General features: G+C 33.3%; 1 protein-coding gene across 5 annotated transcripts in view; it reads right to left on the reverse strand.

Moving 5' to 3' along the window:
• The window catches only part of LOC116352191, a 112,263-nt gene that overhangs the window by 7,887 nt on the left and 90,565 nt on the right, over positions 1–13,811 (reverse strand). For 3 of the 5 annotated variants that reach the window (XR_004202270.1, XM_031784589.1, XM_031784586.1), the window contains exons 9-16: positions 7,650–7,849; positions 7,248–7,349; positions 5,184–5,333; positions 4,831–4,950; positions 4,639–4,733; positions 1,769–1,860; positions 917–1,109; positions 256–391 (exon numbers count right to left, since the gene is read on the reverse strand). Coding sequence is in view for 4 of the 5 variants with exons in the window: in XM_031784589.1 (XP_031640449.1) it covers positions 256–391; positions 917–1,109; positions 1,769–1,860; positions 4,639–4,733; positions 4,831–4,950; positions 5,184–5,333; positions 7,248–7,349; positions 7,650–7,849 (1,088 nt within the window). In the remaining variant the exon portion in view is untranslated. The remainder of the gene's footprint in view (positions 1–255; positions 392–916; positions 1,110–1,768; positions 1,861–4,638; positions 4,734–4,830; positions 4,951–5,183; positions 5,334–7,247; positions 7,350–7,649; positions 7,850–13,811) is intronic. The other 2 variants (XM_031784590.1, XM_031784588.1) reach the window with 1 other exon arrangement.

The raw sequence follows: 13,811 nt of genomic DNA on the forward strand, positions 1-13,811 counted from the left end.
GAGAGAGAGAGAGAGAGAGAGAGAGAGAGAGAGAGAGAGAGAGAGAGGAGTTGGTAATTTCACTCACTCACGCTACCATACACACCACATTTAGACAAGCATCGGTTTAAATTATGGCTAAAGTGAAAGAGATAAATGTTTGCGCCATTCGCATTCAATTCAGACGTATTATTATGCATTTTGGTGGTTCATGCTAAATAGTTTCACTTGCTCGAGATTATTGTGTATATGGATGGATAATGGATATATACAAACCTGGATTTTTCCGGATTCTCCAATTTCAATCGTATTTGCGTTAACAGTCCAACCAATAATTCATCAACATTATGATTTATGCCAACTGATGTTTCGATAAATTTGCAGTCATATGCCGTCGCCATTACTTTTCCCTCTGCGGATTAAAATACATTCAAAATATAAATTTCGATTAGTATTCATCACGCGTAAATATGTACAGTTTTTTTTCTTCTTCAGTGAATAGAGTTCCACTGTGTTTTGTGTATGTTTAATGTTCGCGATGCTTGTGCTTGCATTTATGTCGAGTTTTGTATTTTACATAATTCTTTTTTTCTCTGTTCATTCCTTCGTTTTCTTATTTATGCAAATGTCAGCGTTTTCTTTTTTTCCTCGCACTTGTATTTCCAAGTCGTTCAAATGAAACACCCTCAAGATGTGGTATATCGCGCGCGAAATGGCAATCGAGAACAAAAAATAAAAATAAAGACAACGATGACGACGACAACAGAAAAATGCACAGTAATAACGAAGCGATTTATATGTGTTGTGCCATGCACAATCTCTGTTGAGTAGTTTATGAAAATGGTGTTTAGACATTTCAAGTGAATTAAGAATCAAAGGCATTCGCTGTCGCTATCATCATAATCGTCATCGTCATCAACACACCATCAGACCTTACCTTCAGACGTAACGGTGCGGCTACGTGCTAGGTCGGCTTTGTTTCCCACTAATATCACAGCCCTTTGTGCTATATTCTCCGATGTCCACAGCGATTGTAGTACACGTTCAGCCAGTACGAAACTGTTACGGTCAGCTGATGAATAAATAACACAGTATCCATGTGGTTCGTAGCTCGTAAGGCAATTTTCCGGCTGCAATATGTTCAGATAAGGCGTATGTGTGGCAGCACATTAAATGATAGCCGTTTAAGCGATAGAGTAAAAATGTCCGAGAATGGAGCGCAGGAAAAGGAGCAAAAAATAAAATAAAATAAAATTACAAAAGGCAAAGACGTGGAAAAATTATTTTGATTATAAAACATGTGTTTCCATTATGATTATTATTTGTATAAGAAAAACCACTTTTATTATGGTTTAATTTGATTTGTGAGTGTTTTTGAAGCACAAGATGGGGTCGCCGGCAGGCGTTCATTGAACGGGAAAGGTGTGAAACACCTAAGGTTGCAAGTGCACGCGAAAATCATTTATGTTTACACAATTTTGAATAGTAGCAGCAAGCAACCAAATGTGTGTTCCTTATCGCCGGAAGTAAACATGTGTTTAGCCAACCATAAAATATGAAACTCACTAATTTTCAGAAATTAAATTTGACGAAATTATTATGTTCATGGTGTTATTTCACACAAAATATTGAAAAACAACAAAGCAAACGTGAAAGCTCAAGGAAAAACACTCCATTCGCGGTTAAAAAAAATATCATGGGACTTTATTTTTGCATTTACTCCGATATAATGTCATGGATTTATTTTAAAAAAAAGTTCATGGTTTTTGATGAACTCTCTTATACTTACCGACATTTCAGCCGTCGAATGATCAATGAATGTCAGTTCAGATTCTTCACCATTTAATAACACTGACACCGACTTTTCTCCTGATTCATCATCTGGCAAATAGACAAAATAGAAGTGTGCAAAACATAAGTTAGCCGCATTCATTTCGATAGAGTTTGAATCGACGAAAAGTTTTCAATGAGCTTTTCGCCATATAATTTTTGTTGATTTTTTTTTCTTTGAAGAGTTTTGAAGAGAGGTGATTTTTTGTGTCTTATATATGATATAATGCTAGTACATAATGTAGATATATATTTGGTGAGCAAAAAATCATTTGCGCAAAACTCAAAATGAAGCAGTGTGTGTGTCTTTTGTGTATATGTGGTAGAAAAAGGAAGTAAAATATTTTTGTGTTCTAGATAGACAGTAAGTGAATGTGTGTGGAATTTTTTAACAAATGCTGTAATTATTTTTCCAGTGGTACTTCAACTTTTCATGTATATATTTAGTATGATCTGTAGTGTTATATTAAGTGGAAACGTTTTTTAAAGGCTTGCTTGTTTTTTTTTGTTTCTATTTCTATCTCTCAGTTTGGCGAAATGTTTGCACACGGAATTTTTACGAACTGAGCTGATTTACAATGTAACATGCTCGAAGCGTCGGTTGGTTGTACAGTTCTAATTTGTTGCTTTATGACTGTTGGTTGGCGAATCTCGCTTGTTTGTCTTCATTTTTGGCTTTTGTCTATCTATTGAAGACGAAAAATGGAACATGAATTACTGAGCAAATGGCATTTTTAGTACGGAACACTTTTTTTATTACTCATTGCATTCGTGCCGAGCATCGCCAACACATGATGACCGTTGCAATTCTTTTTCCTCGCTTTTTTCCCTTTTTATTTTTGTACATCTTTCACTTTCTGGTTTTGTACACTGAAAACATTATACGAACGATTTCTTGGATTTTCGATATGTGTTCACATACTAATAAATTGAACAAAGAAATTACGAAATCGTAAAAAGTAAACATTTTGTAACTTTGCGAATATTTGTTGGGACAAAAAATCATTTGTGAATGGTCTCTACGTCACTATAGTAGTCTTTTCTTTAGTGTATAGTAAAGTCCAGCATACAGCATAGAAATGAGTTTCCCATTCATGTCTATCATGCACTTTCGTGCCCACCGAGCATTACTGCTTGAAAGTATTTTACCAGTGTATCCAAACATTGATAATCAGGGATTTTTTTTTTCGCATTGAAAAGTGCCGTTAACCAAGCACGAACGAACACAGATGAAAGAGAAAAAAACGGAAAAAAATGAATCGAATGAATGGCAATTCAAATAGACCCTCATATGTTTCCATGAATTTGTAATGCTTTTTATGGTACTTGAATTGTTGGTTTGCCACACAATTTGGGGCAAAGTGCCACAAAGGGTGCATAAGTCATGACTGCATTATTTTCGAGAGTTCCTTTTTTTGAAATATAAAGTAAAATATTTTATTTAGACCAAAATAAAACAATTAAATTACATCTGCACTGATGCGGTTGTGTGTTTCTTACACATCCGTTCACCTCTAAAGATGTGCGTTTTTTTGTTAAATTTTATTGATGAAGTCGTGTGCTTTATTGTGGAGTTTATTGCATACGAAAATAGAGAATTACTATCTAGCAAGTAAGCCTTATATCTAAAGTATTTTATACATTCGCTGATCATACATGCTCTCTATTCGTACAAGTGTTTTACTCTTATATTAGTGTTCAGTTCAAGAAAGAAGACTTTTTTGAATAAAAAAGTCTTTATTTAGGAATTAACAGCATGGATAGTGTATATGTGTGTGTGTGTGTGTGTGTGAAAAAGTCAAACTGAAATGCTTATATTCAATATAAAACGTGGGTTAATTTTCAGCACCATCGAATAATGTTTGTAAGTTAACAAAGCAAAGGGTAGCCAAAGCAACATGAATTGTGCATTTTATGTGTGGCAGCAATGGGGTTGTAACGAAACCAGCATATTCAATCGCAAAATCACATTGCAAAGCGTTTTTTATTCCCGAAATGATAAAGGGAAATGAATTGATTGATGTTCTTGATGAGTCATTGAAAGAAAAACATGCATTTTATCCACCCAGAACAAGCTTTGCATTCCTATACATCAAGCGAGTCGTTCAAACGAAAATTATGTGTCGCAAAGCGAAAAAAAACAACAAAATAGAGATATAGAGAGTTATCGAGAGTACGAGGTAGTCATTTCGAGATGATGATTAAACAGGAAATTAATATTGAGATTGAAACGGAAAATGGCGGAAATAAAGGTGAATGGAAATAATTAAAGTTAAAAAGAGAACGAGAAATATTTAAATATCGAAATAAACACAACTGAATAGAGAAAATGAGAATGAGTGAGATATAGTGAAGATGTACAGGAATTTCAGTTCAATAAATATAGTTTTTGATTTTGCATAGTTTTCATTCCATTTTTTTCATTTTTTTTTTCAATATATTATTGTTTTTTTTTGTTTACCGTCATTTGAATCACGATCAATTGTAATTTGAACCTGGCTTTGACCTGAATTCAAATAAAACCATTCCCATTTCCCCACAAAGAAATCGGAACAGAATCGAAAGAAAAGATACAAATAAATGTTTGGCGAGAAATGTCCAAGAAAATGAATTTAAAAAAACCAAACCAATATCAAATGGAAATCATTGAGAAATAAGATGACATTTAAAAAAAATTGATGATCTCTATCACATTACACATTGAAAATGTCAACTCCATAAAAACTCTCTATGTTTGTTTAAATGCCATGGCAAAAAACCAAAATAACCGGAACGAACAAAACAGAAATTAATTCCATTGATTTAATCTTGTGATTTTAATGAACTTACCGATGCTGGTGTCATAAGCGTGTAAGTATTCACTTGTCATGAATTGAGAGACAAGCGAGCTTTTTCCGACAGCTGTGTCACCTAGCATTAAGACCCTGCGAACCGAAATGACCATCATTCAATTTTAATTGTTCTTCGTTTTTTTTTTGTAATGAACATTCAACAATAAATGGAATTAATTGATGTGTTCACCTGTATGGCCCTGCTCCTGGATTTGAAGTGCTGCTCTCTCGACTCGATGCCAAACTACATGTAGCCGATGTACGTGCTGAATTGCCCGGATTTGATACATTTGCCGTCAAATGTTCCGTACTGTTGAACAAATAAATTTTGGTGATTAAAAGAACACACACAGACCGAGTCAACACATATTTCCATCATGATTTTTATCAGATCAAAAAGGTATAGCCAGAATAAACGGAGTAATAAATTGATCAAATCAAATGTGACCAACAATTTGGTGTGATCATCTATTATCTCTTTTTTAATGTTACATTTCGAACTTGCAACCATATCATCAAATTGAATCAAATGGGAATATTTACCTGGAATTTGAGCTTGCCACACTGGTGTTTGAGCGGCTACGTCGGCTTTTTAACGAGTCGCCACGATTGATAACACCCTTTCCCGTAATCGAAAAGTGTCGCAACCGATAATATTCTTCTTCCACCCCTGTATTTGGCATTGAAGCCACTCTATTGAACGACACAGACCCAAAAAAGAAAAAAAATATATGTATAGACATGGTCGTATTTATTTTCGGATACAGATTATCCATAAAATTATGCACAAATAAAAAAGAAAGAAATAGAAATTCGAATCGAAATGGTCAGCAAATAAAAAATTAATTCACCTAACAGAATGAAAGAAATTTATGATTATTTTGTATATATATTTATGTGAATGTGGGTGTTTTTTTTTTATTAAAGTGGCACATTTGTGATAACGACATCAATTTCGATTGGTTATGTCAACCTATAGAGAAACCAGTACAATTTATTAGAGAGAAAAAGTGACAAAACCCACTGTCATTGAACGTTCAAAGCTTATGGGATAAGCGAAACGTTTTACGAACCAATAGAAAAAAGAAAAATAAATAATGCTCAAGGATTACGCAACAATTGTTCGATTGAATCGAACCGTCACCACGCAATTTAAATGAATTGATGAAAATGTGAAACGACACATTAAATATAAGTTGATATTAATTTTACGCGAAATACGACTATAATTGCGCATTCCTGATATCATTATTTCTTAGCATTCTACATCTCATACTTAATTTGACATGATCACATTTTATTTTCTGGAATTACACAAATTGGACGGAATTTTCACATTGTTCCTTGCAATGAAAAATCACGATTACCGCACATTCAAAATCGAAGAAGAAATAAACCGAAAAAATTTAAAGAATGTCGACAAATTGACAACATTCACATTTTTTAACATTTGAAAAATTGGTATTTAATGGTATCATCCATTTGATGCGGATTTGTACCATTTCTCATGCCATTGTTCATATATGCTTGACATGTCAATCCTTTTGCTTTCAGTCTTATTCCGGTGCACAAAATGAATGTATTATCGACTTTTCTCTTTTAGCAGTGCAACGTATTGATGAACGAAAAACGTCATAATGTGTCTTTAAGCGATGTTCAATGTTTTCGCATAAAAATTGGTGCAGTTTGCAGGTAATTAATTAACTATGAATTCGATGAACATTCAATATTGTTTCAATGAAAACATGTTGGTTTTACGTGGTCATTTCAAGTCATTGATTAGTTTGGTACACCTTCGGGTGTTTCATTCAAAATCATTACCATTTTTTTAAAAAATGTTCCCGATTTCGACTCAATCGCATTCAATCCATTAACATGGTCGATGATGATTGGTTGCGCCCGCTGAAATACGCGCGCACATTTTTGCGTATGTTTGTGTTTTGATGATATATGTTCATGCAATTCTCAATTGATGGTACATATATTATAAATCATTGCCTTTCTTTTGTGATTTGATATGTTGGTAAGGCGATTTACATTTAGATTAAATTCGGATATGTTTAATATTAAATTTTGTTGAAATTGAATCGAGGTTAACGTTCAGCAGCGTATCATATATGATTTGATATCGTTAAATAATAATAATAATACATTCGAAACATCATTTGCTACAACTTTAAATCTATTCGTCAAACACACAATTCATGAATTTGTCTATTGTACTACAAAAAATGTGCTTATCATAGAAATTCACTGAATTATAATTCCGAAGTCAGATTTGAAATTCAAAATAAAAAAAATGTAGATAATATATTCGATATTCCATTTCTATATTTGATGAAGCATTCTAATGCAATGCTCGGCACGAAAAACACGTTTATTATTTGATTTTCGATCTATGGTTTTTTCTGGATGAATTTTTAAAATGTGGCGATAGAGAGAACAAATAAAAGAACGATGTACCGAAAACTACACATATAAAGTGCGTGCATGATGTTGAAAAGAATGAAATTTCAGTTAAATCGGATGACAAACATTTTGCGTAACTATGAGTGCGTGAGTCTGCAAGAAACCCTCAAAATGAAAGAAGTTGATTCTTTTTTTTACCTTGAGCGCTGTTGCGGAAGACTAAGCTGATTTGGTCTACCTGAACCTCGGCCTGGCGCTTTCACGCTTTGTGATCGCATGTGGTGCGGTGAACCGTATCTGCTTAAAAATACGAAATGGAAATGATAAAAAAAGGAAAAATACACAAAGAAGAAGAAAAAGACCAGAATAAAAAGTAAAAAAAAAATCAGTAAATGGAATGGGAAACATGGGATAAATCGCACATTGAAAGATTTTTGTCAAATGTATGTCTCATTGAAACATCGTCCACTTTGACAGGGCTTAATAATATAACTAACGGAGAATTTGAAGCGTAGAGTACAAAAATTCAAATGAATTCTTTGAGGTAACTCTTATTTTTTTATTTCTCCCTTTCTCTTACTCGCACATACAATGGCTTACCTCATTTCAAAATCTCGCATTTCCTCCGATGTTATTGTATTGGTTACATCGAGCAACTGTCGCATATTTTCTTCGCGTTTCTTTTTTTTATCGCCCATACTGGTGCAACTGCCCAACTTCTGACCCTGTTCAACGCTAACGAATTCGCCTTCATTTTTTAATAAGAATACCTCAACCGCATTGTCCAGACTCAACGATGGCTGCAACCATTTTACCAATAATATATTTTCAAAGAGAAAAACGAAATGCACCGAAGAGAATGCAGAACGGAATTTTCATATGAGTATATTTGCTATCGAATAGAATTTTTTTTTTACTTAATTTATTGTGATAAAATAAATGGCTTCATCAAATCACTTGGTAAAAGCATGCAATTTTTGTGTGTTAGTTGTTGACATTCAACTAATTTAAATATGTTCGCGGTTACAATAAGAGCAACAACAAAAGTCTGGCGTTTAATTTCATTGGTATTGCTAGTAGGTCTTTTAACCGAGAATGGTACGCTATACGCTATATATTTCAAGCTTAAAATATAATCAAATTGCAGTCAACTAGAAGCTCTTTGAATATTTTGCCATGCCAAATTGGACTTTTTAATCGAATTCATCATCAAATTCAATTTTACATTGTGAAATGTATTTGCCAGCCATGCACATACACCGTATTCATTTTTCTTTCATGCGTAAAATGTTATACTTAGCATATAAGTTTTTCGTGTATCGTGCACCCACTTAGACTTTTAATGTGACTAAACGAAAATATTGAATTGGCTTCATTTTGTGTTTCTTTGGCTTTCTGCACATGAGGTTTATTGATGTTGAAAGCTTTTAACACAAAAACACGAATTTTCATGCTCGGCAAAAAATTCGATGGCACTTCATTTTCGTTGGTTTTGTCATTTATGATTTTATTGATAAAATTTCACTTCTCTACCCCCGAACAACCCTAACAAAACCGATTTTCATGTAATACCATCATCACGAACACAACACATGTTTCTTTCTATCTATCGACCAAAAACAGTGTTCAATCAATACTAATAATCACATCAAGCACACAAAGCGCTATATCAAACATCAAAGATTTTCATGCAAACAATGCGAGAGGAGCAGAGAAAAAACAAAATTTGCCATATCAGTTCATGAACAAATAGTATGGGCAACAGAAAAGCCCGTTAGGTCTGAAAATAAGATTATACACCACTTGCAAGATGCCTCAAACAAAGTAGAGCATCAATAAATACGTGTAGCCAAATATTTGGGCGGAAAATATTATACATACAATAATACATAATCAAAGAACTTCAACGATCTCTACAAACGGATTAATGTTCGGCACTGAAGTAAATAAGCTTATGTTCTTCGTTTCCTCTTCTTTTGAATAAACAAAACAACGAAATATTTGAGATACAGAGTGAAAAAATCATACACACACGAATCTCTCCCACCCGAACGGCATTCGAGAACGACCAATCTTTTTTCCAGTAAACAATTCATCTCTTTTGTGAAATAGACACTCTTTCGATTTGAAGTGAATTGATAAAGATTTTTCGATCTACTCGAGAAGAAAATAATAAAGATTTTTCACCCCAAATATCATATGCCAACTATTTGCAACGAACATTTGTTTCGATCCAATTTCAAATGTGACACCGAAACCTTCATATAGTATATAACATACATGGACACATTCCAGGTACTCAAGACATGGTTGAAGAGAAATTTAAGTGTCAATCTGATTTGCCCGTAATCGAATTTTATTGTCAAATAAAATTTACTCACACAACATGTGGACATGACAAGAATCTTGTCAGGCATTGGCTAAATGAAAGTTAATTTTTGATAAATATTGTTGAAAAATAATAAAAAGACATCTTTTCAACGTGATATGATTGAGTTCTCAATGAAATAAGGTAATGGACTTTAAACGTAGACAACAGATATTGTTCTGTTAATATTTTTAACTATCTGAACTCAAACATTCCATACAGCAGTGAACAGACATTTTATTGAGAAAGATTCGAGCAGCTAACGTCAGACACTATTGTTTTCACTCCATTTCATCGCTTGACATTAATTGCCCAAAGTTATTCAGCTGGTTGAAAATATCTCAATATAATGTCTGATAGATATTTAGATTTGTCTATGATTAGAAACTGTATCGCTTCAATAGAGAGCGAATTAATATCCAATGTGTATCAAAGCCAAAACGGACAGATGTGCAAGTTTTATAAAATATTTATGCAAAGTTCATAAAGGCGATATGTGACGGCTTTAGTCTTGAACGGAGAGAGAGTACAATAGGCGAAAATTTGAAGTGTCATTTGCAAAGTAGATACTACATTGCAACGTTGATTCGCCATATAAGTGTGTTTGTCTATTTGCAAGTGCTGGCGCATAAAATTACCATACATTGCAATGGAAGAATGCACCATACACACATACACGTGTGATTCACGGGACGCTAGATACTTTGGTAAACAAGACAAATAGGTTCAGAGCAAAAACAACAACAAAATATATATTTTAACAACATTACGGTTGCGTCTTCAAGAAGCAGATTTGGCAAAACAGTGTACATCAGTGGAATATTGCGCGTGCAACAGAGCGAAATAAAGTAAGAACAAGCGCAAAATACAACATATTTTGAATTGAATAAATAAAGCTTGTGACGAGCATCACATGGGTACTATGGATGGCAATGCATCGCATCATGATGATGAAGTCATAGCAGTCTAAGCACTTTTTTTGCTGCACATTCTCATTAAAAGTTGTGAAATACTCGACGGCAGCAAGAAAATAAAGCGATTGAGGGAGAAAGAGAGCAAGAAAATATCTTAAATAAATGCTGAACGTATCGCATAAAAAGATGACATATTATAAAGTTTCTTCTTCTCTTTTTCTACACACAACACTTAGTTCACATTTGGTGCTCATTATTTTATAAATATGGATATGTAATTAATTCGAAGCATACTTTTTGAATTCAAATAATAGCTACTGCCATCGGCTCCTAATGATAATCAAAGTGCTGAGAGAAAAAACATATTTTCACACATATAAAATGTATCATAGTGCAGGGAAAACATTACCCAAAAACCAACATAGTATATACTATATACACTCGCATTACTTCTCTAATATTATGAATTACATTAAGCAAATAAGTACGAGTGCACCATATTTATGAACTTGTGCAACAAAATTGCAGAATTTTTGTTTTGTTACGAATTCAATATTATGATAACAGAAACAAAACAACATTAAACCTAATGCAATATGGCATGAAAACATTAACATTGTACACAAAATATTCGCTATTTTTCCATCTTCATTCAATCAATATTATAATACGATATTAATTTCATTTCTCTTTCAAATCGTATTTTATTTTTAAATACAAAATATTGAAACGCATAAAATTTTATGCCGATTAAATACACACAAATGTTTATTATAAAATTTACTTGGGATTTCAAATATTCTCTCACATCAATCATTTTTCATTAATACTTTTCCAGTGCAATGTACAATAGTGCTGACGGGGTGTTATATTCTGACGCCTCACTTGTTTTGCGTCAATTTTCGTTTGTTTTGAAATTTTATATGTGTTTTTGTTTGACATCCCTTAACAACTCGTAAAAACATCATGTAACCATGTGTTAACATGACTGTGTATTTAGTGTGGAATGCGCTCGTCAGTCTCGTCGAATTTATATAATTTCGCATTTTTTATCGTTCTCGTACACCCTGAAAATGCTTGTGTATGTTTTTTATCAAGAGCCTAATGTGATTACACTGTTTAGTATTTGCATGGGGCAAATGTAATTTCTGTTTGAGATGTTCGTTTGTTCAATGAAAAGTGAATTGCCGGCAATAAAATACGGTTGAATGCTAGGTTGAATCCTCTTCTTCTTTTATTTCTTTGGCAATGAAGACGGCTGGATACACACGAAAAAACGAACACACACGCACCAAATAGAATAAATAACGAAACAAATAACAAACATTTTCAATTTGAATTACTTTACGCAAGAATGTATCGTGTTGTCGCGCAAAAGTGTGGAATATCATTAAAAACACGGCGAGAAATTTAGTTTGTTTACAAGCCGAGAATGAAATCTGTAAATTAATTTCTATTTAACCCAAACAATTGAGACGACGATGACTCAACTGTCTGACACACATTTACATAAAGGCTTCATTCATGATTGCCATGCACATTTGTCTTTGCTTTCTTTGTCTCTCTATTCACATTCTCATCCCCGTTCGCATTGTCACCGTGAGTATTTTTGATTCAATGAACCATGGGTAGCTATTTTCAATGTAAAAATCATCGTGAACAATTTGACCTATGATCCATTGTGAACAGATGACGGTAATTAACACAAACGGTGAAGTGGTGCAAGGAACAGAGAGAAAATAGTGTATTGTTGTACTATAGAGTAAAAAAAGAAGATGTAGATTTGAAATCATCGCTAGACAAAAGTTGTTTTGTGTGCAGACAGTTTTTCAAAACAATGATGCGGTAAATAGTTGTTTATGTATAAAGCGTGCAGTGTAAGTTTTTAATGTCGACCGTTTTCAACACACAATGTCAATGTGTATAACATGAATGCTTTTATAATAAAGCATCATCAGTCATTGAAATTATTATTTGTTGGACGGATAAAGATCGGCTTGTAAATTATTATTAATAAAAGTTACTTTGAATGAATTAATTATGGTTCAATATTGATTTCGCATTGGCCACTTCCTCTCTAATCGAGGCTCTCTACACTGCTGTTGACGTTGAATTGTCCAGATATTTCATTAATATTCAAGCTTCACATTGTTTTTCATTCCTTCAAATTCCTAGTTTGAATTCAATTAAGATCAAAGCTGAGCTAACTGTTTTGTATTAGATATTGAATGGCATTTTGATGATTTCATTTAAATAGCAACCGACAAATGCTACTATGTTCTGTTTGTTTCTTGAGTAGGAGTTAAATGTGCGAACTTTACAAAATATTGGCTATACAATGTTGGATGACCAATATGGGCCCTCAAAATGGAAAACGAAAGGGTGGTAAAATTCAATTATACAAAGCTAATGGGGACTTTGCATAATGTACAAATTAATTAAATCATTGATTCACTTTGGGCCACTTTAGCCGCGAGTCAATTCAAACAATTGAATATTAGCTTTGTGTGTGATGGAAATTTTCAATCCGAATTACGTCCCAAAAAATTGCATTGTCTGTGACCCCAACAAGCACATTCCCAATGCAAATAAAATTACAAACACACAATCTCCGAGATTCCCAAAGTATACCCAACAACAATTGCATCATTGGATAAAATGCATTTCCGGTGGCATTTAAGCGTACACATTCTCTGTAGTTTTGTAATCAAATATGGTATGTGCTTATGCTTATTATTTGTACAAAGATTGTGCATTTGCTACATCCAACTATATCAACTTCAAAAACTCGTATTACAAAGGAAAATTGATTAGGATTTTGATAGAAGAAAGTAATCTAAACATAATTTTGCCCGAAAAGAATTATGGTTACGGAAATATGCACAAAATACTATGTCACTAAATATTTTTCGATTGAATACGAGAAATTCCGTTCGCAAAATCTATGTTACGTTTTATGCATAAAGTATTTTATTACTGTAATCGAGTTCTCGTGAAGTGTTCGTTACCTTGAATTTATATAAACGTAGAATGTATATGTTGAAGGTGACTGAAAGTGAGTAGCTGAGAACTAGAAACTTCAAGAACAAGCTTATTTGGTACCATTTTTTAAAATTATCTCGGAAAAGTAAAGCAAACAACAGCAGCAACAACAAAAACATACATCGAAGTCAAACCGTTTTCCCATAAATATTCAATAATGAATTCTCCACGTATTTGTAGAGCATCCATTGTATGAAATAAACAATTTATGAAAATCCACAATGCTGCATATGCACAGCACGCAGAGAAAATGAGTGAGCGTGCAATGTGAACGAAACGGAATAACTCTGTTACTGCAATATTTTACGAAAATTGGTTTATTCGTAATAATTCCAACTGTTTTGTACCTTTGACCTTTTGCCACTAGGTAATGGTGAAAAGTTTGAGAAAAAAACTCAAAATCATTTTGGAATCTTCTAACAAGCAACTCTACATGCA

This window comes from Contarinia nasturtii, unplaced genomic scaffold (assembly GCF_009176525.2).
Source record: "Contarinia nasturtii isolate CC-2019 unplaced genomic scaffold, AAFC_CNas_1.1 Cnas_scaffold_187, whole genome shotgun sequence".
NCBI lineage: Eukaryota > Metazoa > Arthropoda > Insecta > Diptera > Cecidomyiidae > Contarinia > Contarinia nasturtii.